Source organism: Prionailurus viverrinus, chromosome B1 (genome assembly GCF_022837055.1).
Source record: "Prionailurus viverrinus isolate Anna chromosome B1, UM_Priviv_1.0, whole genome shotgun sequence".
NCBI lineage: Eukaryota > Metazoa > Chordata > Mammalia > Carnivora > Felidae > Prionailurus > Prionailurus viverrinus.
Window position 1 is genome coordinate 41,838,929 of NC_062564.1, and position 27,675 is coordinate 41,866,603.

A 27,675-nucleotide genomic window follows, 5' to 3' on the forward strand; every position below is an offset into this window, starting at 1 on the left:
TACTAAAACATCTGCACGAGTAGATGTGTGCTGCCTAGGTCTCCCTGGAGAAGGCCCTGTCTGGGACAGCCTGGACATGCCCCGGAGGTGCTTCTGGAGTTGTTTCCTCTGGGACCACCCTCTGGGCTCTTAATAATTTTCTGGATCAAAGAATAGAAACAGAAAGTGCAATTTAGACATGGTTGGCTATAACAGTGCATCTTAGTTTTGCTACTGCAACACTATCTGAAGTGCCTACAATGGTGCTGGGTACTGAGGACAGGGAAGAACGAGTTCTGCCTCTAAAGGCTCCCAGTGAGTGAGGGAGCACACAGTTACAGGGGCACATTGTATCTGCTATGTGCAGGTGTACGCAGGGAGCTGGGAAAACCTAGAAAGGGGCCCTGGCCCAGCCTGGATGAGGGCAGGAGAAAGTGTCCCAGGGAAGGAACACCCAACACATGGCTGAGTGGGGTGATAAACAGGTGAAAACACAGCATAGCATTGCACATGATACGGAGGGAAGAGCAAGCAGGGTGTGCTGTCAGCAAGGCGTGGCAAACCTTGGGAATGGCTGGAATCAGTTGGCAGTGCATCCAGACAGGAGGGTTGCCTGGTCCCCAGATGCATTTACATTTCAGTGGGAGTTCACAGTTGTTCAGATTTCAAATGGCTTCTCATCAGAAACTGTAAGAGCAGCTAAGGTCCTGGAGGAAAGCCAGCCAGTAACTGGGGCCAGCTCCAATTTGGTGTGTTCCCTGCAAAAACACATAGTAATGTACTGTTTCCCCTAGGGTCACAGTGACTGTGGGTCTAATGACATCTCCAAAAAACATCTCTTACTGTAGGACAAAATAACCTGTACTTTTGCTGCTCTTCTTGCCCTCTAACACCAACATCCAACTGGATTCTATTGTATACGGCTTCCATTTTGTGGGGTTCCATAGAAGATTAGCCAGGGAATTCCCCTGGGTTCCAAGTGGCTTGAAATGTCTCATTAGGAATAACTGTGTGGGAAGAAACAATATTTTTCGTAGTGGGTAGGAAGTGTTACTGAAATATGACTTATTTGATATTACGGAACTTAGAATCAGTTCAAGTCTGATGGTATGATAGTAACTGTAACCACATTGGAGACCGCGAATCAAAAGAATGAGGAAATGGGATTCAACACTAGCCCATCTCTCTTCTTTGTGTATTATTAAATAGTGTGGAGCCTGTCTCAGGATACAACATTACCAGAAACAATTCTTTGCCTACTATTGCACAAATGATATACTGGGATTACATTTATGGACTCCTGACGAAGTTCTGGGGCTTTGGGAATTGATTGGGTCTCTGAATTTCTGATGAGGTGAGGTCCATAGTGGAGCCACCATGTGAGGTTTGCTTCACAAGGAGGCAAGTGTGAAGAAATATCCATCCACTGAGGGTTTTCCAGGAGATAGACCCTACAGAGTTAAGTGCTGGGGATGTTAGCTAAGGATGGCTCCGGGGACAGATGCTCAGGGAAGGGAGGAGCAGAAGCAGATCGGACAGCTGGGCTTTGGTGCAGATGCAGTAGTCTCAGCCAGCTTGTGAGGAGTTCTAGGGCTACAGAGGCCTGTCTGGGTTGTCCCATGCTGGGCTTTTCATCCTTGAATTCATCAGCTACTGGGTTCGGGCCACCCTGGGTAGGAGTGTGACCTTGGGTGAGACAGCTGTCCACAACAGAGGCCATTTCTGAAGGGGCAGACAGGTGAAGCCTGAACACCAATTCCATTGCAGCAGTTAGGACAAGTTCTTCCTCAAAAGGGCATCTGGGCCACATGTGTCCCTGTCTGCCATAAGAAATTCCAAGTACTTACCTTGATGTGGGTCCAGACCACTCAGTCAGTAAGCAAGTCACAGCCCATTGACTTGGGAGGATGGCCTATTACTTTTTGCATGGTGAGAAGTAGAAATTGCTGCTTGGGGTAAGAATTGCTAGGGCTCAGTTTTATGTGAAATCAGTACTGAAATTTACTTCCTGCTCCGACCCTAACATCTTCACATGTCACAGATCTCTGGGCTTTATCATTCTTGACAAAATGCTTGCCTGTAAAATCTGAGGATGTGGCAGAAGAGGTGAGCCTACCCCTACTCAGATGCTCGTCTCAGCCCCTCTCCATGACCCTCCTGGGATCTGACCTGCAGATGGTTTTTGTTGAGTATCTCTCCATGACTGGCTCCCACTGGTCAAAGTCACAAATGTCTGGATTTCCCCAGGTTTAAATGGTGTCTTTGATTTCCTCCTGGACCAAAATGATTCCTAAAGTAAGAGTGTAAATATTCTGGACCTGGCAGTAAGGTATGAGGAAAGAATGTCATTTTAGGAGTTAGGCACCCCCTTTTGCCTTTGAATTACAAGGAAAATATGATTAACTCCCATAATCTTCCTGGGTATCTTTTCTGAGTCTCTGTGCATGTGAAGGATGAGGTTAAGTGATCCTTAAGGCCCTTCCCAGTGTTGTGATTTCTTTATACACATCTCCATTATGGGATGTGGACTCATCCCCTCTCTGGATCTACTCAGTTCTGGATTGCCTGAATTCCATGCCTCTTTACTTTTTTCCTGCCTCAACTTCTAGCTCCATATGAAGTGTCCATGTTCCATGACACCGATCGCAGTTGTGCTGAGCAGTCCCTTCGCACTCCCGGCAAGTAGGGCAGATGGGGAGGAGGGAGCAGGGGTGGTGGCATTGATTTAGGGTCAGTCTGGCTATCACAGAGGAGCGAGGAGTGCTTTCAAAGGGCATCACCCAGACTGTACTTGATATGCTTGCTCTTCTCCCTGAAGCCAGAAACTGCTCAGCCAGGTGATGAATCTATTTCAATATGGTTTCTTTCATTACCTGGAAACTGCCCAATCTGTTCTCACCTCAGCTGAGAAGATGAGAAGAATTGATTTGGGGCACGAATTTGGAAGGATGACCACATTAGGAGCTGGAGTGGTGTGATGGTGTGCTTCCTCCCAACATCAGGGCTGTTGCCAGACAGCCAAGCTGTCATTTCTGGCTAGGTGACAAGACCCCAATACTCTGATGTGAGGCACTTGCTCATTACCTGGCATCCCAGTGGTCATGACCATCTGCTCGGTTTGCCCCCTCACAAGATGGCAAAGCATATTTTGCAAGACACCAGCACCAACATGCCAGGGGATGGGTAAGTGAAATATGCTCAAAACTAGAGAGAAATGGAGCAACCTTCCTAGAAGGTGTCACTGGTATTTGAAAAGGCACTCCTAGTTCAAATACCTAAAAAGGGGCTCCCAGTCAATGCATCAGCACAAAGGCCATGTCCTGGAATGATGTATGCTGATAAATCGCTTGGTTGTAGAGTCCCTGTTTTTACATCATATTCCCTTCAAAATGAGGAATAGGTTGGTACTGTCCTAAATGAACATTCTCAGTGAGCTCTGGGCTGTTTAATGCCATGACCGGGGGCCCTGAGCAGAAGAGGCAGTGTTAAAATCTTATCCTTAAAATTTCTGAGCTTTGAAAGTCTTTGGCTTCTTCCAGCTGCCTCACAAAGAACGTGAGCTGTAACTAGGTGAAAAGTACACTTGTATGTAATTGTTGTCCAGATAGTCAAGCTATTAATGTTTGGGTTGAGTTAGTGAAGGCAATGCTAGATAAATGCTGGAATCACTAACCCTGGCTTAGTGCACTAGATGTTTATTTCCCAGTCACATAAAGTCCCTTGCACACCAGGGCTTGGGGACGCGGGTCTCTACTCTGCTTAGTCATTCAAGCGCTCTGGCTTTCAGAAAGCCTGCCTTGTTTACATGGGGGCTTCCCATGTTGACCAAGACACCAGTTATCTAACCCACAGAAGAGAGAGCAGTTAGAAGACCATGCAGCAGGCTTTTTTTTTTTTACTTTTTTTTAAAAGTTTATTCTATTTATTGAGAGAGAGAGAGAGAGAGAGAGAGGGAGAGAGAGAGAGAATGAGAGAGAGAGAATGAGAATATATGCATGGGAGAGTCAGAGAGAATCCCAAGCAGGCTCTGCACTGCCAGTGTGGTCTCTGATGTGGAGCTTGAGCTCACAAACCGTGAGATCATGACCTGAGCTGAAATTAACTGAGCTTAACTAACTGAGCCAGCCAGGCACCCCCCCTCCTCTCCCGCCACGCCCCATGCAGCAGGCTCTTAAGGGCCAGGCCTAGATGTGTGCATAGCACGTTTGCCTATATTCCATTGGTCAGAACTCAGTGACCTAGAATACTAACTACAAGGGAAGATGAGAATCTCAGCCTGATGTTTTGTGGCTGGGGAAAAGGGGGAAAAAATGTCTCTGTTAGAGTGGAGGATTCATTTCCAGAAAATCATCTCTCATCATTGGTGCATACTTGGTATCTATCTTTCTACTTACCTACCTACCTACCTATCCATCATCATCTATCTGGTTATCCTTTACCATCTTTAAAAACAGAATGAGTGCCCCTATGACATTTTCCAAAGCAAAGTTAAAATCTGGCAAGAACTTGTATTTAGTCAAATGAATTTCTCTCATCCTGCCCTTCCAAGGTAATCATTATCCTGAATCCTGTCTATAAATATTATATATTTATATATAATATAACAAACATTTTTAAAATTGTATCTTACCTACATGTGTCCCAAGATGTCTATATTTGTATTTTACTTGTTTTGATTTTATGAACAGGATTTGGTCTATGTGCTCTTTGACTTACTTTTCTCATGTAAACGTTCAGTTGCTACGATTTATTCACATTCTGATGTGTTGCTCTGCTTCATTCCTGTTGTAACTCTACCTCCATCTATTTGTCCATGCTCCCGTAGATATGCATTTGGGCTTATGGCACCTTTTGCTATTTGAGCAATGCTACTATCATTATCCTTTACACGCCTGGTGTTGTATGTGAGCAACAGTTTTTTATTGCCTGTAAACTAGGGATACAGTTGCTGGGTTGTTTAACTTGATGACAGTAGTCTCTCTTGTCAAGAAATGTGTAAAAAAATCCTGTGTGTCCATGCCCTTCCTAACACTTGATACAGTAAGATATTTTAGTTTTTACTAATGCCTTTATTTTTTATTGAGCATAATACACATACTTTTAGATGCTTAGCTTCCCCTGACAGTTGAGTTTCCTAAGCTCTCATTGTTTCTACTACTTCTTGCTGCATCCCAATGCAAGAGGTGGCACAAGATCTCAAGTATCTCTCTGATCAGAAAATAAATTCTGACCGAGAGATTTCAGGGAAGGGACAGTCCTGCATGCAGGCTTTTGTCAATTTATGGATGGGCAGTCCTTAACTTGGCAACATATGAATTCCTGTGTCTTCCCATCTTGGCCGCTCCAGACGCTTATATGTGTACTCTATAATTTTGCTGATTTTAGGAAAAGCAGCAGACAAATGGAGGCCAAACAGGATTCCTCAGAGAAGCCAAGTCAAGTCTGTATGCTGTAGTGGAGAATGGAGCTGAAAATGTCCGCTGGCTGACTGACAGCCAATGCAGCAGCCTCAAAGTACAGATTGCAATAAGACTAATAGTTTTCCCAGCAGCAGCTTGGTCTGTCTCATCTGTGCCCTCCTCTTAAGTTGGATACAGGTGCAGAACTGTGCCTCTGAGCCCTGGATGTGATAGCTGCATTTAAATCTGCCCTCAATCTGTCTGGTTCAGTAGGGGCAGCTTTGTGAAGATAAATCATGTAAACAAGTTATAGTAATGGAATACTTATTTATGAACGGTATTTTCGAAGGCTTGTAACCACCATTAAAAAGAAAGGCCTTGTTGTCTTTTAGCTTGTTAAGAAAATCAGCCCGTTTTGAGTATGCACCTTCTTCAAACAGGAAGCTAATGTATCGGGAAGTGAGCAATCCAGGTTGCTTTCTTCCTCTGAGTGGTGGGGGAGGGCAGGAGCCTAGTTTTTCAAATATGAGTGGCTTTTCCACATGGGTACACAACCCTTTAGTCTGGTGGGATGAGCGACAGAGAACATAAGTGTGCTCTACCCCCTTGTGTTTTCTCCTCCCCTCCTCTCCTTCTCTCTTTGGGCTGGTGATCTTTTTTGTTTCTCTCTGCCTCTGGCTTTCATCCTCTGGTAGGGGTTCTGGTTTTACTTTGGCTTGAAGTGATAAACCAGCAGAAAATCTAAACTCTCCGTGCACAACCTATGTCTCCCCTCTGAAAGTACCAAAAAAAAAAAAAAAATGCTTCTGACCCACTGACTGGCAGAGGTGCTCACGTTTCCCCATTAATATCCTACAAAAACAAATGATGTTTTCCCCGACGAGAGTGCCGTGTCATGCTGCCCAGACTTGTCGGCTGTGTGGAGTTATTGCCAGACACCTCAGGCCCTCCCCCAGAGGCCTTTGAAAGGGCCTTTTGGAAACCCAGATAGAATGGCTTTCATCATTTGGAATACCTGCTGGCCCCAGCTGCCTCTGTGCACATCCTCAGCCTCTACTGTTAGGTGGAAGCAAAGGTCCTACACTGGAATCTTAGCAAGGACATTGAGCCATGCGGTGAGTGGAGCTTCTAGGAGGACATGTGGGAAAGCAAGAGCCATTGTCTACCAGCAAGGGTATGAATATTTTATTTATGTGTAGATGGAGACAGATATCCTGTTTGTATTTATGTAGAATGGTGTATGCTGGATCTCAGGATGTGAGCCTTTTCCATAAGATCACCCTTGTGGGTGTTGTTCACTGCTGCAAACCTAGTGTCTAGACAGCACCATGCATAGTAAATGCTCTATAAAAATCTGTTTGATGAATGAGGGAGGAATCCCAGGGGCCTGTATAATGTGCAGGACTTGGGTAGAGGCCACTTGGTGAGTTGCCTCACAAAATCTGAGGGGCTAGAGTGGGTATGAAGCCTTGGACTCTTCATGGCCCTGGGAGCCTACTACTCAGACTTGCACATTCAGACAAAGGACAGGGGGCCATATGGGGAGAAGCGGCAAGGACCCAGGCATGCATGCCTCCTCAGATACGGCAGAGGCACACGTGCATGCCCATAGGACTGGCCCAGGCTGGAGACATTGCTGTTCTCCTTCCCAGATGTCATCGGGCTAGCCTGTGCCACATGTAAATGAGACCGACAGATTCAGTTCCCCGGCCCCCGGGGCCGAGGGTGACACTTGTGTGCCCAGCAGTGGCAGATGCCTCCGAGTCAGGAATCACAGAGCCTGGTTTTACAAGTGAAGAAAATGGTGCCATTAAAAGGCAATTATTCAAGTGATGTGAGTCAGCGATGCAGCTTCTGGCAATGCGAGGGAAGGGAAAGAAGTGGTGTGGGGAGTTTTCCCTCTCTCACTCTTTTTTAAACAAAGCTCAAGCTAGATAGCAGAGCTTGCACCTGCGTGTGGATGATGTACGGGAAGGGCTGGACTGCCAGATTCCTTTATGTGAACAACATCAGCAATCGACCAGAAAAGGCTCCATCCACAGAAAGGAGGGATCCAAAGATTCTTTGGGCTGGTTGTGTCTTTGACCTTCTCAGGATGTTCCAGGTTCCCCTGTCTGGCCACCTGTGGGGTGTGTGGAAATTAAAGGAAAGGGTGTGATGGAGTCTGCAAGCCCTGTGAGCTGGGTTGGGGTATCTGTTTCTTTTGTGCTGTGCTGTGTTTCTCCCTGCCCCCTTTCTCTAGTGTCATTTCACTGAAGACCAGTACACTTTTATTTCTGGAGTATGTTCATGTCTGTTTTCCTTCTAAGGCTGCTTGGTCTGCTGCCGTGGCAGCTAGCCCTGCATTACCCCCTTCTCATAGAGGAAGGTGTGAAGGGGACAGGACAGACCCTGCTCCCACCTTATCATCTGGGTTCCTGGGACTGAGTGGGGGTGGTTGGTCACTGTAGAGATGTCTACTGAAGCCACAAGTTTGTCTCACAAATCTTTGTCCTTTTATTGTCAGGGAGGCTAGAGGGAAAGGACAGTGTCAGGTTCTGAAACAGGAACAGAGTAGAGACCAGGCTGCAGCCACAAGGTGGCTTCTGGTTCTGGGGCCCTTTTACAAGTGGAGTAAAAACTCAGAAAGATCACAAAGGCTTATTTGTTTCGTTCTGAAAATGGGCCGGCTCTCGTTCTCCTATCTTTCCCCTTTCTGAGCAGAGTGGAATCCTCTCCAGTATTGATAAAACAAAGCAGGAACAATTTTCATACCCTTTGGATATTAGTCATTTTAAAATATGGCTGCATTTAAATAGCAGTGGCATGGCTCAGGTCTGTTTCACGTTCCTAACCAGGGTAAGTTTCATTTTAATTGGTGGCATTTTGTCTACTGTTCAACTTAATGAAAGTTGAAAGAAGACAGGTCCAGTGTCTCTGCATTAGGCACAGGAAGCAGAGGGTCAGAGCTGCCAGAGTGGTGGCCTTGTGAGGGGTGGGCATGTGAGGATCTTGGACTGGGTGAAGAGGAGTCAGCCAGACTGGACAGAAGGGAGTGGTGTTTTTTTTTTTTCAGGGTATCAGGGTGAGAGGAGAGAAGCAGGTACTAGATCTGTGGGTGAGTTGGGCTGCAGAGGCACAGACTCTCTGGATGTACAGACAGAAGCAGAGTAGAGTGTCTGGGAAGATGAGAAGGTTGATAATGCATCCCAGCTTGGTTCAGATAAACACAGGGAAGAGAGTTTGGGCCCTAAGGAGTTACAGTTTGCATGGCTCCACCTGGACAGTTGGGGATCTCTAGGCCACAGCATGTTAATTCTGAGGAGGATGTCTGCCCTCTATTTTCACGTTAAGTGCTTTTTATGATGCTCCCTAGACTGTGGCAATAAGGGAACCAACTGAAGGGCTCAGTGCACTGAGTTCTGTCCCAGAGAGTCAGCAGAAGTTGAGGGTTAAGCCAGTGGGCTTGGTCAGCCCAGGCTTGGCAACCTGGTTGCCACTTAGGAGCCTTGCAACCTTTGGGTAATCACTCAACTCTTAAGCCTCAGCTTCCTCATCTAGAAAATGAGGCCAATGACTCTACCTGCCTCACTTGATGGGAATTAAATCAGGTGTTAAGGCCATTAACACTAAGCCTGGCTCAGGAGCAACCCTTCCTATGTTTACAATAGTAAAATAAAATATTTATGCCTTCTGGGGCCAGAGCTTTCATGAGGGTCAAGTGCTATTGGGAGCATCTTTAGAGGAGCCACAGTCCCTGATACTAAAGAGTCCACAAAGTCATATGGAGTGGCAGTTTGGAAATTCAGAACTCTGTCCCTATAGGCAAGAGTAGATCTTTGGTTGAAATTGCCATGGGTCTGAAATACTACTTTTAAAAAGGCTAGTGTGGTGAGAAAATGGGTGGAAAGTAGGTTGTTATATCTTATAGATTAGTTTTCTTTTAATATTTTGTAAATGTTATTTTATTCTTGAGAGAGAGAGAGAGAATATGAGTGGGGGAGCGGCAGGGAGATGGGGGACAGAGGATTTGAAGTGGGTTTCTTACTGACAGCAGTGAGCCTGATGCAGGACATGAATTCACAGACTATGGGATCATGACCTGAGCCAAAGCTGGATGCTCAACCACCTGAGCCACCCAGGCTCCCCCTTATGGATGAGTTTTATAGTTAAAATGCCCAAACCTATGGCAGGACACCCACTGGTGGTGATCACCAAGCCAAGGGCTCCTCTTAACATGGGACTGGGGTGAAGGATGCCACATGGTCAGTGGGACTGCTGTGGCCACCTCAGAGCTACCACAGTCAGTGACTGTGGGTCCAGAAAGCTGGTCTAATTCAGATTTTGGATGGCATGTGCTTTCCTTTGTGTCCCACAGGGGGCAAGTCACAGCCAGAAGAGCTCTGGGTGGGTGACAGAGAAGGTGGGAGAGTTCTCATCAAACTGCTCCATCTGCCAGTATCAACACCTACTGGCAACAAAAATGGATTTAAATGTTTATGAAGTATGGAGTCCTCATGGGCATATGGCCTGAGTATCAGCTGGCAGTGGAATTTAGTGGAAGTGAGCCATTTTTGTGGAGAATATTGTTAATACAAAAGAGGAGGCTGCTGATGACAATCAAAGTTATTATTTCCACACACCGATTCTCCCTTTAGTCTTTAATGTGGTTCTATTTATTTCCTTACTTAAATATTGACAGAATACCTCCTGAAAATAAGAATGATGATAACACAAAATTAATAATATTCATTATAATGGTGGTAATATCCAGTTTTCAGTGTCTGCCTTATACTGCAGTCTTTGTTAGATGCTCTCTAATCCTCACAATGAACCTGTGAGCATGTTTCCCCTGTTACACAAATGAGGAAATGGTGGCTCAGGGAGGATGTGTAACTTTGCACTCAAAAATCTAGTTGGCAAGCAACGAAACATGGATTTGAACTAATTTCTTTTTCCTCTGAAGAGCCCTGCATGGGTTTTAGGACCTTTGAGTCAGAAGCTATTTTAGCATGATTGGAAACAGAATGGAATGAAGAATATTACTCTTGGCCATGAAACCTCAGGTTTCTCTAGCTTTTTAGGCTGTGTCCCTGAAATCTGTTCTTGAGAAGCAGAAGGAAGCAGAGGGGAAGGCTTCATGTCTGCATCTAAAGATCCTAAAAAAGGCCATTCCTTGTACCTTGAGAAATGTTTTGGGACCTGCTGTTTTCCCTCAGTCTCTCCTCCTTCCATCTGGGTCTTGAGCTTTGTGTACCCTTCTTTCCCTTGAATTTCGCTGCCTCCTTCCCTTATGTTGCATTCCCAAGTAAGTTCCACTGAAGCCCCTTGTATATATCTTCTCATGCCAACTAGTAATATTTTTCTCCATGCCAGCAAAAAGAATTGCAACCTATTGGGTTTAAACCCATTTCCTACTCCTCTACTCTAATCCTATTCATTCTTAAATGTTTAACTCTTATAGAGCCTTCTTAAAGAGTTCCTTATAATCGCCTTGTCTTCTCCAATCCTCTGTCGCTTTTTACCAGCCAAATTACGCTTGCTGCCTGTGCCTTAGATATTCTGTGTGCATCTATCTCTTCTCACTCAATAGCTCATAAAGATTTGGAAGACAGGAGCTGTGCCCTCTGTTATTCCTGTGCTTCACACATAGTGGATGCTCAGTAATAATTATTGAACAAACAAAAGCTCTCTCCCTCTATATTTCTTTTGTTTATACACCTAGCTATACCTCTGAGCCTTACACTTGTCACTGCTACCAGATGTAAATAGATTTATTACTGTATAGAGACCTAGGACAGCAAATGAGAATCTGATCAGACTCCTGTTCTACTACTGCCTCCAACTTCCCTCTGGGCTTCTTTAGTAAAATAAAGGTAGCACTGTCCTCTGTGAATACTGAAGAGTGATAGGTTATTCAAATCATCAATGTTTGCTTGGGAACGTGCCTGGGTGGGGAACACTGAGGCAATTTTCATTCAGATCAGTTTCAAATCCAGGAAATCAAACCCCTTCCTTCCCCTGCTTTTCTATCCCTCCTCAGAATGTTCCAGGGCCTCAGAATGTAGTATAGTCAGCATGTCCCCAGGTTGGAGGTCACTACACCTTGGGTCTGATGAGACAGTGGGTCTGACTGGTTACTAACTGATCAACAGCCCTGCTCTGTCTCTGCTCTAGCTGCTGATTCAGGACCATGGACAAGGCTAAAGAAAGGTAGTCTGGTTTTCCCTCCTTGTCCTTAACAGTTCATCTGTACTTTTGAAGCCCAGAGAAGCTGAGAATTCTATTCTAAACAAGCCAGAGGAAGGAACAAATGGCAACCCTCTTCCTGGGGAATTCCACTCTTTGAATCATAAATCAGCTTCTTTAGTTGTCTAAAGTGACCTACACAGAGTTCTCTTTTCTTAGGGAAAAGGCCTTATACACAAACCAGTCTGACACTTGCCTACTAATTGCCTCCCACTGGAATTTAACTTATTCAGGTTTTCCATTTGGGCCTCGTACGGTTCAGAGGGGTCTTTATTGCCATTTTACTGCATATGGGCTTCTTCAAATCGATATTCTTATATAAAACAGTGGAAAAAGCCATGATATTCTCTTCTTCCTTTGAATTTTTTTTTTTAGTATACACATTTTTATATTCTGCCTTTAAAGCTATTTCTGCTGCACAGCTGCTTTACCGAGACTCAGACTCCTACGGGCCCTACTCGGTCCGACACGTACCTTGAATATCCTTTCACAGTGTTTGATTTCTGCAGTCGGTTGTATAATGAGGAAGGAGTGTGCAGTGAGTTTGGAGATTCCTATTAACCAGGTCACCCATGAATCTATTTTTGTGCACTTCTTTATTAGAAATAGCAGGGAACATGATGATATTTAAACACAACTACTTATAGAAGCTTGGCTTAAAAAATACACCTTAGTAAGTTTTCTTTTCCCATTTGACATTTCAAAATGTTGTACTACATTTTCCCATCATCAAAACACCTCTTCTCCATTTGCATTCTGGGATGTGAATAGAGACCATTACACATGATGATGGATATTTTGGATGGTCATTTGGACTTGTGATCCTCTGCCTGATTTAGACCATCTTTGAAATGGTCATTCTGTTCTTGGCACTGCCTCTGAAGATGGACCATAAAGAAATAGACACAGACCAAGATGGTAAGTCAGGACGGGTTCAGAGTAGATAGAAGAGAGCTATCTTTAGGTACTTGAGAGAGGATATCTCATGAAAAAGGATAGTAGGATTTTTGTATGTTGTACCCAAAGACAGGATCAGTGAGTGAAAGCTTCAGTGGGACAGATTTTGATTCAACCTGAAAAATACCTAACTGCTAGAGTTGCCAGACTCTTTGGAACAGGTTGCCATGTTAGGTAGTGAGTCTCCAGGCACTGCAGGTGCTAGACTCCAGGCTGACTGAGTTTTCTGCCAGGAATGAGCCTTCCAGAAATAACAATCCACTTCAACGATGAGAGTCTATAGTCCTTACTACCTGGCATTACTGTTGGTACTCAGGGCATTGAAAAAGCAGAGTCACCATCATCTCTTAGGAGCAAAATCTGTGAATCTTTTTGAATTTTGGAAATCAAATGCCCCGAATGGGCCACTATAGCCAAGGACAAGGATAGAAAGTGAGTTTGCAGTTGTTGAGTTAGGAAGCTTTTTATTCAGGCAGATACTTTATTTTGTAGTCCAGCTACAAAATTAGATGATTTCAAAAATCACTTAAACCACTGTCCTTTATTTTGTTGCATTGGTTAAGACCTGGCCAGCATCTTATTAACATTAGGATATTATTAAAAATGTACTGATGATCCCTTTCAAATGAAGAGAGTTTTACAGTTTATGTAGTACCTTCTTCTATATTTCTCCTAAGTTTCACCACGGTTCTCTAAAAAGGCATGGATAATATTTTATCTTAATTTGTGTAGGGGGAAACTAAGACTGGAAGGTTTAGTGACTCATCCAACATCACATGGTTGGCAAGTAGCATGAGACCTGGACTGGACCTGGCATGGATTTGTAGTGTGGAAATTGGAGTCATGCAAACCAGACAGAAAATATGGCCATGCCAATGATCAACTATGTGACTTCAAACACTCTCATATATCAAATGAGGGCATGGGAGCAAGATAAGCTCCAAGGTGCTCACCACATACTTGTTGTGTGAAATCCTCTTGCCTCTCCATACACCTTGCTCTCTGGCATAGTCCTTACATTTTACCTGGCGGGTAGGAGGTAAAATGAAATGGAGTTTCTGTGTTGGAGGAAAGCATTCTGATGCGCTGGCATGTGTTTCTACGGTGGTAACTTCACACTACAGCTGCTATGAGATACCTTTGTGACAGATCACTTTCACAAGTGTGAGACCCTTGGCTGCACTTTGATTCAGGATTGGGGATTCGACAATATGTTTATTTACCTTTGTGGGCCCAATTGTGGTGTATAATGGCCTAGGTGGCTTTTATGAATATCAGTAACCCTAAATGTGGAAGAGTCAGCATGGATGATAAGAGCTTCTCACTTTACAGGGTATAGGCTTGCAAGAAAAGTTACAGTTTATCCTGATTTTATTTTTTAATTCTGTAATATAGCTATTCAACTCAAAACTAAATTTTATATTGCCTATAAGTTTCTTGACAAAGCTAACTTTTTTCCATGTACTACAAAAATAATATATGTTCATTGTAGGAAAAAAATAAAATTACATAAGTAATTACCTATAATCTCTGAAAGATAACTGCTATTAACACTTTATTAAAACTTCCTGGGATGCTTTCCTATGCACCTATACATATTTTAAAACAAATTTAGTATAATACTGTACATACTGTGTTGTAAACAGTTTTGTTGTTAATGGTAAACTTTGTCCTATTTCATTAAACATTCCTTTAAAGAAGAATTTGATTTCGGGGTGCCTTGGTGGCTCAGTCAGTTGAGCAACCGACTTCGGCTCAGGTCATGATCTCACGGTTCATGGGTTTGAGCCCTGCGTAGGGCTCTGGGCTGACAGCTCAGAGCCTGGAACCTGCTTCGGATTCTGCGTCTCCCTCTCTCTCTGCCTCTTCCCCACTCGTGCTCTGTCTCTCTCTGTCTCAGAAATAAATAAACATTGAAAAATTAAAAAAAAAAAGAATTCGATTTGCATTTGGATTTGGAAGGCACATCGTATTCTAGAATGTGGATGTCTCAGAATTCATTCAACTTCTTTCTTACATTGCATGTATTGAATGCTTACAATGGTTTGTTAATATAAATCACATATGAAAATATCCTCTCACGTAAATCCTTGGCAGTGCACTAGATAGAAATCTGATTTGTCAGAAAGAGAAAATTAAAGGTGCATTTCTATTTTGTAGGGTACCAGCAGTCTTGCTGGGCATTTATAAGAAAATTATAAACTCTACACTTATTGTGGTTAACTGACATGGTATCACCTAAGGTGTAGGGTGTTCTCCCCCACTGCTACTATCATGGGGTCTGTGACTGTGCTCTAGCTTTTGCACACAGTTAATGTCCTGCATAAACATCAAGGCAGTGGACTCATTTTTTCTTCTGTTGATTCTCTTTTAGCCTGATGAAGTCCTCCGATATCGATCAGGATTTATTTACAGACAGTTACTGCAAAGTGTGCAGTGCACAACTGATATCCGAATCTCAGCGCGTGGCTCATTATGAGGTAAGGATGGCTTTTCCCATTTGATGTTTTCAGTGGAAGAAAGAGTGGTGCAGACTTGGTGTGGGACTTGAGGACAGATCCTTTTCATCTCAGGGCATGTTTCAAGAGCCACAGGGCTTGAGCCTTTACAGTCTGAGATCAGGCTGGGGCAAATGTGCATGTGTGGGGTGGGGACAGAGGCCTAGGGACATCAGTCTCAGACTCTGGCTGCTTCCCAGATTCTGTCTTTTTATTTTTCCTTTTTTTTTTTTTTTTTTTTTTGTGCCTCAGCCCCTGGAGACTCAATGGGCTTTCTCTACTTGTTAAATCTGTCATTGCTCATCCCTGAAGTTCCTTTCAGGGACACAGGGCAGGATGCATTAGTGCCAGCTTCTCTTTCCTTCTATGACCCTGAAGATAAGCTCAGAGGCCTTTTGTTAATCACTGTCCAGAGAGATGGCAGCATCAGTGATTCAGCATCAAATTCCTTCCACACGATGGCTGCTGCCCTACATGTGTTTATCAGCCTAAGGACTTTCCCTGTAAAGTTGTAGCAAAGTTTTAAAATCCAAATACTTTTGAAGGACATGATTCAGGGGCTTTGGCTTTTTAGGGTGGAAGAACAAATAGTTGCCTTTTAATCCTCTACTGAGAACAGAGAATGAGAGAAGAAGGGTTAGCCAATGTTCTGGGTGGGGACAAGGTGCCGCACATGGGGACAAGGGGACGCTGGGTGCCCCCACATGCTGAGTGCTGCCCAGGGCATATTCACCTTATGAGAGAACATATACCAGTGGGAACACGAGTTTTCAAGTGTAATAACTTGTGAGTAATTTTAGATTGGAGGGCTTAGCCAGCAATTTTCTTTTTGTCTGACAAGCCTGACAAATGCCAGTTGTCACCGTCACTCACCAGACTCCTCTGAGCCTCCGGTTCCTCTGTGCACGATAAAAAAATAAAATTAAATAAAAAATAAAATTAACATGCACATGCACACGCCCAGAAACACAATAAACTGACCCCATGTACTTCCTGGGGTTTTGTGGTGACCAAATGAGACCTATTGAAATAGTATTTGTGAAAATGCTTTGGAAGCTGTAAAGTGTGCTGAACATACAAAATTATATTGCTTTTCATTATTAACTCCATTGCAGCAATATTCTGATGCAGGCAAATAAAGCATGCTCTTCTGAGAAAACTTTTAAAAATCAGAATCTGTGAAAAAAAGTTAGCATATTCTTTTGTCAGTAGGCAATCAAGTGTTAGAAGTAAATGTGAGCTCAAAAGAATGATCTAAAATGGAAGATATCCATCTTCTGATATTAAGAACTTTCTAATTTTGGTGGGTATTGCTTTATAAACACACATGGTTTTTATTAATATGATTTCCTCAGTTAAGGAAAATCAGGGAATTCATTCCTACTCTCAAATTCCATAGCTTCCTATTAGCCCTTTATGTTCTCCCTTTATTAGACTTTTTGTGTTCAGTTTTAATCTTCTTACTAGATTCTTGAGGGCAGAAGCAGAGTTTTATTCATTTGCTCTTCTGTAATTGCTGGAATAGTGCCTGCACATCACAGATGTACAGTTAGTGCTTGTTAACAAAAATACCTTGGTGACACAGTCCAGCACTGCTTTATTGTTACCTGAACTAGAAAAGTAATGTCAGAAAATTGAAAAAAGAATTTTTTTAAAGAAAAAGATCTTAGCTGCTCAATTAAGGGTTTAGTTATTTGAACACAGGTTTTCCTGTTACCACTCTGTATCCTTGCTGTGGCACAATTTAATTGTTTAGAGAATGTGTTAATATTTGTTGCATGTAGCATAGATGAGATAGAGAAAAGAAAGCAATCAAAATATATCTGCAATTAACAGTGTTACACATCATCAAAACAACATTAAACACACTTCCATTAAGCATGGATGAGGACTATAAGTGATGGTTTACTCCCTGCTTCCAGACAGAGGTGGGGTACTTCTTTCCAAGACAAACAGCGCTACACATGGTTGCTGCAAAGCTGCTGGGGATGTGAACAGGGTTCACACCTCCTGAGCAATCCTGTCTTACCAGCTTCCATTAGGAGGCTTCCCCAATTTTTCATCTCTAAGAGGATGATGGCTTCCATCCGATGATCTTGAAGGCCATTTGAGAATTGATAATCTGACCCTGTTCATCTCCCCACTCCCGCCACATACACTCTCTCTGCTGAAAAAGCATGAAGAGTGGGTCTCTATGAGTGTGAAATCCCACTCAGGTCATTGAAAATGTTATCACACTGAGTCTCAATGCTCTATCACTGATGTATTGCTTTAGCTTGATTTTACTCAACTAGAAAATATTCCCAGCTTCCCTACGGGGCAAATCAAAAAGAATCCTCTGTGTACTTTCTGCTGTGTCCAGCACTATTAGTATTAGTTATTACAGGGAATTCTGAAGCTCTATGAGAAACAGTCTCTGCCCCCAAGAAGCTCATAAACTTTGTTGGGCAGAAAAGCCATGGGTGGTTCAATGTGGTATAAATAGGTGTGTGATACTGAGGACGTGATCTGTAGAATTCTGCTGCCTGCTTTGAAGGAGCTGCTGATCAGATGTGATTTAAACAGAGTGTTAATTCTTCTGCCCCTGTGACTTTCTGATATATGCTATGTAGTGCTGTTAACTTTTTAGGTTTTTTCATATTCCAAATTCTAAAGAGCAGGTCACCACTAAGAGCTATTATGGCCAAGAAAGATTTGTTGGGAATGTCATGAATTATCTAGGCCTTGATGGATGGGTTAAGTTTAGGGGTTGCTAGAATGAGAGGTATCTCCAAGGAGCTATGAGGAGGATTTGTGTTAGGGAAGGGAGGTGCACTGTAGTATGTAAGGGTCACGTGGAGTCAGAAGGTAAAGGAAAGGGGACTTTGTACTTTCCTGTGGCTCTTAAGCATTTGGTAACTTGACAGCATTTCTGAACGACAGTCCATTGGTGGTGGTCAATGTGTATTGTTAGGAAACGAACAGCATTGGTATGACTTTGGCTATGGAACTAGTGTGCCAGCCTTTTGAAGTAAAAGAGAAAAACACAACAGATGGGTTAATGCTTAATAGCTGCATGCCCCATTTAAAAGGCTGAACCTTTGTATAGGAGGACAGAAAAACCTAATATATGTCTAATGGACCAAAAACACTTCCATGCTATACTTTTAAAATCTCTTTTTGCATATGAAATCCTGAAGTGGAAAAAATGGGAAATATAAAGACATTATTATTTTTCTTACTTGCTAAGCATTAATAACATGTTAATCTTTGGGTGGAAAATATAATTAGATGTTGTCTCTGCTCACTGAGTCAATAGAACAAGTAGGCACAGAAACAGAGGGGGAAGAGAAAGCTTTCACATGTGCCTTTCAACATGCCTGGATGTTATAGAGGTTAGCAATAATTTTCTAGTGAGGCCACTTGAGCAGTTGGTTGTAGTTTTAAGTGGCTAAAGAATAATTTTCTGCAAAAGGAAAGAGTTGCTTGCATGAGTGAAGGAGTGAGTAGTTTTCTGGCGTGTAGGAAGAAGAGGATTTGTATACGGAAGGCCATGAGAAATGAACTAAAAAAGACAGGGAATTTTTTTTTTTTCTTGAGTAAAGCTAAAGGAAAAATATGAATGAGTGATCTAGAAGGAAAGAGAGAACTCTTGTCAGGCAGAATCAATGAAGTCGGCATAAATGGGCCAGTTCCTGCTGCTTGTCTCTTCCTGTGTAATTAATTGTTCCTTGCAAAATCAATGACTCAGGTATACTGGCACCTTCAAACAAGATTGTATGCTTCCTGAAGGCAGGCAAGAGTCATGCACTGAGTTTCTTCATTTACTTCTACAGTGTCAACCCTAGAGTTTGACCCATTGTGGCTCGTAGGCACTTGTAGGTTGATGAAGAGGCTGAATTTGGGGACTGGTAGAGGGAAGCAGTGGGTTAAGTTTAATGAAAGCATTGATGGGTGTGCCACAAGAGGCATTGGTATACATTGGGAGTCAACCTGTACTCAGGAGCTGGCCTCAAGATATAGGTGATGGTTTTGTAGTTCTAAGAAAGACAATTCTCTAAATTGATGAAAAACCTTTCAAACATTTCTGAGTCTTGAAGTAACGTCAGTCTTGATAAATGAACCCCATTAAGCCACCCAGGAGTGGCAGAGTCCAGGACTGTTCTCTCGTCAGGGAAACAGCAGGCACATAGAGCCTACAGAGGCACACAAACCAATTTTTCTTATTTCACTTTTTTCAGTGTCATCCAACAGAACTTTAGCCTTCCCTAACTTCTATTTAATCCAGGGGAATAACCAAAGGATGACCTTTTGGTCTCTGTAAGTCTGGTAGTAGGTGGGATGTAAGTGCTTTGTGGTTAGTGATAACAAGGTAAAAACTGAGGTTCTTCATATGTGCTGATTAAAGCAACATGATTTTTTTCTACTACTAAGCCTTTAATGACTTTTCTCCCTTCATCTCTCATAGCTTCTCAACTTTGCTTTTTCCTTTTCTTTTTTTCTGAGTAAGCATGCAGGCTGGGCAACTCCTTTTCTATGTATGAGAGTAGTTTGTCAGTATCATGTTATGTTTCTGCAACCCGTCAGCCATACTAACTGGACTTGAGTTCTGTCTGGGTTCACTGGGTCAACAGCCATCCTGGGTATTGCAGGTGAAATGCTCCTGGAGATGCAAATGCTACCTGGGTGAGGACAATAAAAGATCTTTATAGCAAGATTCCCATGGAGATGCTTCTTTGCACTGTGCATTGAGAATCACTGCTTCAGTCTCTCCAAACCTCTTACAGTCATGACATGCTTAATTTCTCCCAGATGCTGTTAATACCATTATTGGCTCATTTGTTGAGGCTAACACTATTTTTGTTACCCTCTGTAATGTCAGAGGACTTCAATCTGTTCCCCATTGCCTAATGGTCTTTACCTCTGTTTCTTGACCATTTCATTGAAGACTCTTGAGCTTCTGTAAAGTTTCTAACTATTCTCATATTTTTCCATTGTTTTTATTCCAGCAAGTCCAGTCATTTTATCTTTTATCAATTATTACTAGTCAAAATAGTTCACTGGAACACAAAATAAATGGTTAATAGAGAGGCTACCATGAAGCAAACAACAGTAGACTGAAGAACATTCTCAACTCAGGGCAACACACACATTGGCTATGAAACGTTGTCAGATGGTGTGTGCTTAATGCTCATTGGTTAAGGGTTGGTAGAGTGTGCTCTGTAGCATGAGTGCTCATTTGCTGAGAGCATATGACATCGCTTGGTGGATTTTAGGAGCCAGGCTGTCTTCCATTGGCTAGAACTCAATCACATGGTCTCACCTAGCTACAGGGGAAGTTGGGAAAAAGAATTTAAATGTGTAAGAAAATGAAATGAGTTCAACAAACACATAGGATTATCTCTGCTACAGTCTACTCCTCTAGTCACCAGAAATTCATTCCATTTTTCTTTTAACACATAGAGTACATGTCCCTTCTCCATGGAAACACCCGCAAGCCCTACCTAGTCACTTTGTTCAGCTCAATTTCAGAGTCTCCAGGGAGGGAGTAAATCTCTCCATCAGATACGATGTGATTCCTCTGGGCTCAGCAGCCTGTGAGGAAAACAGGAAGGTCACCCCTCCTCCTCCTACTTTAGAGTGGTGAGGACAGTGGTAACATTTCTGATTCAGAAAAAGGAAGAAAAGAAGCCAGACTGATCACTGGCCCATAGTAGAGCTGGCATCCTGCAGGGAAGGCATTAAGAAGTGTCTTTTTTCAAGGAGTGGGGGGAGTTCCCTGAATAGATTCTGATCTTCCTCTGTGAGAAGGACTTTCTTGTCCATTTTTCTTAATGACCCCTATATCTACCCTCCACAGTTCTTTCACCATCCATTGTCATCACCACATCTGAAATGGATCTTGGGTCCTATACTATCTTTGGGAACTGCCAGCATTCATAGCCCACTTCCTTCCTGAGACTGATTTAAGTCATGTGGAATATTCAAAGCTTTTCTAATTCAAGATAATAATTGCTTTAGTAATACAATTCTCTCAGTGATATAGAAGCCTTCTGATTTATTTTCTTTTAGAAAGTTTCATGTGTTGTCACCACACAGTTCTTTCCTAGACACAATTTCAAGGAGTCTTCTTTGTTTTATTCCTTCCTCATCTCTGTGTCTGTTTCTATTCTTCAGTTTAATAGTGGCCATCTTGACGTTATCTGAAAGTAGGTAGAAATATCACATCCTCAGTCCGGTTTTTGCCAAAGTCTTGAGTCACAATGTGCGACTGAGAAGTCTCACTGGGTCTTCAGCACACGATGTCTTTTAATAGGACATCTTTCATTTCTTGGTGACTGGAAGCAATTAGCAAATAAATGACTTTTCTAAGTAAGTCCATAATTTCTAGAATAACTCTTTTTTTATTTCTATCTGCTAATGTGCCAGTTACACATTACAGTTCTTAGAATTTTATGATTCTTTCATAAAAAACCTGACCCGCAATCAATAACAGACAATTAGTAGCCAACAACATATATGCAAGCATTCTGTTTTTCCATCATCTTCTGGTTGTTTTAGAAATGTAACGATCTCCTAGCACAGAACCATCTAGTTCCCCAAGAACTGTAAGCTCAGTAAGCAGGTAGTCTACATTCCACAGTATTGTAGTCAATAGTTTTTGCCAGTGTTTTGCCACTGAGTAACCTGGATCTGCTATATCTTTACCCTCCCTACTTACCATCCATCTCATCTAAGTCAATGTCAAATATTTAAGTTTTTTGTTATGGGAGAGCCTCCATTTCTATGTTGGCCAAGGTAGGCTAATGGTAGTAATAAAGAAATAAAAATGATTTGTTGCTCACATTATAGCCCACTGTGGGTTGCCAGAGGGGGATTTTGTACTGTGTAATCATTTAAGACTCAAGCTAACAGAAATTCCACCATCTTTGCTTCTGACATTGCCCTGAGTATCAAAATCCAGCTCGCACCTGAGGAAACGATGGGCAATGTCGGTGATTTGTGCAGGACATTTTTGGGGGCCAGGCCTGGAAGAGGCATCATGTCCACACACATTCCACTAGCCAGAACTTAATTGTGTTTTCTTCTGACTATATGGGAGCTGGCAAATGAGCTTAGCTATGTACCCAGGAGGAAATGGGAGCCAGTTTGGTGAGCACATAGCATTGTCTCAGTGTACTATATTATGTGTATGACACTACAGGGGATGTGGTGGTTAGAACCTGCTTTGGGGATATTGAGGATGAAGTGAGGGTGGAGAAGAAAGAGGAAGAGAGGAAGTCCCATGCATCCCAAAGGGGGTAGGCTTAGCAAGGAAACAGGAATGATTCTGGAAATAAAGTGGCTGGGGGCTGCAATGAAGATGGTGCCTATTCATCACAGTGCTTTGTAGGAGACAGAAACAAACATGTTGTTTGTCTAAAATACAAGGGAATATGGGGCACCTGGGTGGCTCAGTTGGTTAAGCGTCCGACTTCGGCTCATGTCATGATGTGACAGTTAGTGGGTCTGAGCCCCACATAGGGCTCTGTGCTGACAGCTCAGAGCCTGGATCCTGCTTCGGAATCTGTGTCTCCCTCTCTCTGACCTTCCCCTGCTCGCACTCTGTCTCTCTCTCAAAAATAAATATTTAAAAAAATGAATAAAAGACAGGGGCTAAAATGCTATCAGATAAGGATTTTCTCTCCAATTCCTCTGACCTAATTGGTCAAGCACAGAGATTTTCCATTTGGAATTTGGGGCCTGTGTACTGAGTTGTCAGAAGAGTAGGATTTCTTTTCTGCGCTACCATTTTGGGCCTAGGGCACTGGTCCCCCAGGCCCTGAATTCTGCATCCCTCAGCTGTCTGAAGGCCTGCCCTCTCCACACACAAGTGATCCAGGAGCAGCCTCTGCAGGGGTCCAGTTGTGTGCTGAGGCTGAGGACATAATGTGTGGTATCTCAGTGTCTTCTAAAAGATGGATGTTTGAGAGAAATTTCCATGTTCTCTCTCTTGTAGGAAAGGTCATTCCTCTGCTCAGAGGCTAGTTTATTACTGGTACTGGACTCTTTGATCTTGTTTCCTGCTTTGCTTTCGTCACCAAATTCATGGCCATGTCCAGCAACTAGACAGGATTCTTTTTTTTTTTTTAAGTTTATTTATTTATTTTGAGAGAGAGAGAGAGAGAGCATTAGCAGGGGACGAGCAGAGAGAGAGAGGGAGAGAGGATCCCAAGCAGGCTATGCGCTGTTGGCAAGGAGTCTGATGTGGGGCTTGATCTTAGGAATTGAGAGGTCACGACCTAAGCCAAAAAATCAAGAGTCAGACGCTTAACCGACTGAATCACTCAGGTGCCTCTAGACAGTATTCTATATAGGATTTTTCTGTCCTCACTTTACCTCTGGATTCTATTCTTTTCTTTTCCTTGTTTTACTTTAATCTGTATCTCTTATTTATTTTACTCTTTTGCATTAGATGTTGATGTTACTTGATCTGTATTCTTAAAGTCTTAATAAAGACAAAAATAGTGGGGTATAAACATATAAATATTTAATCTTTTTATTTTAGCATTTTATTCATTTTTTGAAGCGGCAATAAATTCATGAGATTCAAAATTGAAGAAGCATGAAAGAGTGTGTAATGTGAAAAGTCTCCCACCTGTTCCTTAGCTCCCCAATTATCCTTCTCAGTTGAAAAGTGTGACAATTTTCTTTGAAATATTCTATGCATATAGATAAAACTTAATTTTTCCTTTGATATATTTTCTGCAAATGGCGACATGCTAGACCCTCCGTTTTTTTTTAATTTGTTTTAATTGGGGCATAGATATCCATTACATGAATGTGTCATAATTTGTACAGAAATATTTACTGAATTGACTGATGACTCCTTGGTAGCACTGATAAAACTAGTGTAAAAAAGACTTTCTCCCTGTGAACGCTCTTTGAGTGAGGCACATACATATCTGTTGATTTTCAGATCCCAGTCTGTACTAGTTTGTTATTGACAGTGACAGTGTTTCCTCCAGCTTTCCATCCCAGCATTCACTTGGAAACATACGCATTCCTGACCTCCTCATCACCAAGCCATCTGGTCTTGTTAATTTTTTTTTTAAAGACATTAGCAGACAGAGGATTCTTAAAGGCTAATGACCTAAGTAAGTGGGCTTGAGTGTTGATCTAAGCCTTGTGTCTTTGTCTTTATTTCTTCTCATGATGGGAGAGGGTGTTGAGGACAGCATGCTTTCCTCCTTCTCTGTGATTTTGAGAATTTAATTAGTTTCCTTAGGCTTTTACTAAGATGACTTAATTTGGGGTAGAGTTTTTCTAACTTTGATTTCCATCACTTTCTCTGAGGGTCATATAAAGATGTAAATGCATCTCATCAGGAAATGCCCATGCCACCTCCAAATCGCTCCCTCCTGTGACTATGGCTCCTGTCTCCTTGCTCAATCCTTCAGGTATCCTTGGTCTCTGGGAGGCCTGGCTGCTGAAAGGGATCTTATGTCCACTCTCTACTGATTCAAATATAGAAACACTCCTTCCTTCATTGTGCAAAACCTACAGGCAGTTTTTAGATTTTACTAAGAAAATAGGAAAACTAGAACAAAACTCTTTTCTATCTGTGCTGCTCATCTTCCTCCGGGCTTCTAGAGGACCTCTTCCGGCCTTGCAGTCACAAACCTTACCCCTGACCTCAGATGTTGCCCTGCATTCTGATCCAAGAAATCCTACTCATTTCGTGTTTGTATCAATTCTTTGGGACTCTGCGCTTAGTGTTAATAAGTCTATCTTCTGGAAACTAAGCTTCTCCAGTTTCTGCCTAAACAATACCTCTTGATATTACTCCCCGGTGTTCTATGGCCCTAAAGCCAGCCCCCACATTTAACCTCAGAGCCCTTTGGGGTGCTGCCACTTGCTTTAAGCCCCAGAGAAATACCTTCACCTTTTTTCAACTTTATGGAAAAGTTCACGCTCCTTTTTGGCTCACCTGCTATATTCTTTATTTTCTGCCTGTGGAGTAAATTCACTCTCAGCTTTTCCTCAGAGTAGGCAAAGCAGGGCTGAGTTATAAAAAGAGCTTCTGCTGTATTCAAGGTCAGAAGCCTACGTTGTAAGTACAATCTTGGCAAAGTAACTTAACCCTTCTAGCTCCTTCTTCTGTAACATGAGAACGTTCAGTGTCTTCTCTCATTTTATCTCCATGCCTCATGCCCATCTCCACAGGTAACCCTTTTATTAGGGTTGGTGTGTTTTTTATTTATATGTGTTCTTTAAAATATGTATTGCTTTGTGGGCATGTATACTTTAATTTTCATTTTAGATTAGTTTTAGGTATACAGAAAAGTTGCAAACATAGTTGGAACATTCCTGTAAACCTTGACCCAGTGTCCCCTAAACATCTTGCATTACTATGGCATATTTGTCACAGCATTTAACATATGTAATGTATCATAATATTTATTATTACTATTATTATTATATAACCTACATTATAAAGTGTGAAGTTCGTACTTTATTTAGATTTCCCTAGTTTTTACCAAATGTCCTTTTTCTGTTCCAGGATTCCACCCTACATGTGGGATCCCAGAGACTGACAGGTTCTCAGACTTTCCTTGTGTTTGATGGCCTTGATAATTTTGAAGACTACTGGTCAGGTAGTTGAATGACCCTCAGTGGAGATTTTTTCTCACCATTCATATGGGGTTCTGTGTTCTCGGTGAGGAAGCTGTCAGAGGTGAAGTGCCATTCTCATCACATCTCATCAAGGGTAGTATTATCAACATGACTTATCACTGTTGATGTTCACCTTGATCTTTTAGCTCAAGGTAGTGTTTGCCAGATTAATCCACTGTAAGTTTACTCTTTTTTCTCTTTGGAAGCAAGTCATTATACACAGAGTAGGCATGTATTTTTAATGTATACAAAAGGCATTGTGATGTGAGTCTCATTCTTACCTGGCTATTTCAGTCAATGGTGTGTTTCTGAGAGCCATCCATGTTCCTACACGGTGTCAATCCTCTTGCTGTTAATTGCTGTACGACATTCCATTCATCATATTTTGATTTCTCATTCCTTCAGGGATGGACACTCAGATTGCTTCTGGTGCCCCCTTATAAAAGCAATGCTGTGGAAAACATCCTTAAGAATGTTTCCCAAAGAACCTGTGTGGGAATTTATGTGAGATGGATGTAAGGCAAGAGTAGAACTTGTGCATCAAAAGCCATATTATTACTTGCTTGTCTAAGCCTTGCTTAGTAGTGGGTCAGTACATAAGAGCTCCCATATCCTCATCTCCACTGGTAATTGGCTGTGTTCAGCTTTCTCATTTTTTTTTCTGATCTGATTGATATTTGATATCTTGTTATTTGAAATCACCATTCTCTGATTATTAGGAAGTTTGAACAGCTTTTGGTATACTTACTAGTCCTTTCTGTCCATATTATGATTATGTTATGATTTCTGTTCATATCTTGTATCAATTTTTCTATTGGTATTCTAGTATTTTTCTTTTTGATTTCCTCATATATTCCTTGTTGGGTTTAGGCATGGTAAATATCTTCTAGTCGGTCCTCTTATTAAAAGTGTTCATGATATCCTTTGTTAATTTTGTTTGTTTAGCTTGTTAATTAAAAAAAAAAAATATATATATATATATATATATATATATATATATATATATATATAAAATCTTTATTTATTTTTGAGAGAGAGACAGAGTGTGAGTGGGGGAGGAACAGAAAGAGAGGAAGACACAGTATCCGAGGCAGGCTCCAGGTTCTGAGCTGTCAGCATAAAGCCTGATGTGGGGCTCGAAGTCACGTACGGTAACCTGAGCTGAAGTTGGACGCTTAACTGACTGAGCCACCCAGGCACCCCAGCTTGGCAAGTGTTATGTGATAAATTTAACAAACTTTTTGCTTTACACGTTGTTTAAGAAGTTCTTCCCATCAATAGATCACAAAAACATTACATATTCTAGCTCCTATTAATTTGACACTTCTATTTATTATATTTACATCTTTAATTGTATTTGGAGCCTGCATTTATGTATCATATAAGGTAGAAATCTACTTTGATTCTTCTGTGTGCAGTTCACCAGATTTCCTACCACCATCTACAACCCCTTCTTTCTCATAATTTGTGGTGTCAACTTTACCATATGTTAGTTTTCTTCACGTACTTGACCCCAAATCAGACCTTTCAATACTGTTCTGTGGTTCAATTTATCTTCATCTGGGCCCATCCATGCTAGACTTAATTACCATCCCTTGGTGTTATGTCTTAATATCTGAGACTGACAAGTCCCATCTTTCCTCTTCTGTGCAGAGTTGACTTAGCTTTTTACACAGTGTATAATTTTGTTGTTTGTATAGATGCTTGAACAAATTCACAAACTCAGTTGAAATTTGTATCGAAATTCCATCAAATGTAAGAATTAATTTGAAGAGAATTGGTATCTTTATAGTATTGGGTCATATTGAAGCAGGGATATCTATCCATTTCATTTTAAGTCAATTTCCATATTAAATTTCAGAAAAAAAATCTAACATCTAGCACATGAGCACATATATAATTGTGCAATTTAGTTCTTAATAATATATATATTCAGTCCTATTCTTTTGCTAAGGTTTGATCATCGCTCTTTAACTAAA

The 27,675-nt window shown here is 41.9% G+C and overlaps 1 protein-coding gene across 1 annotated transcript in view; it reads left to right on the plus strand.

The window, feature by feature from the left end:
* The window catches only part of ZMAT4 (zinc finger matrin-type 4), a 347,902-nt gene that overhangs the window by 54,364 nt on the left and 265,863 nt on the right, over positions 1-27,675 (plus strand). Inside the window, exon 2 of the mRNA XM_047856658.1 lies at positions 14,938-15,043. Within this exon, the coding sequence (XP_047712614.1) occupies positions 14,942-15,043 (102 nt within the window). The 5' untranslated portion in view covers positions 14,938-14,941. The remainder of the gene's footprint in view (positions 1-14,937; positions 15,044-27,675) is intronic.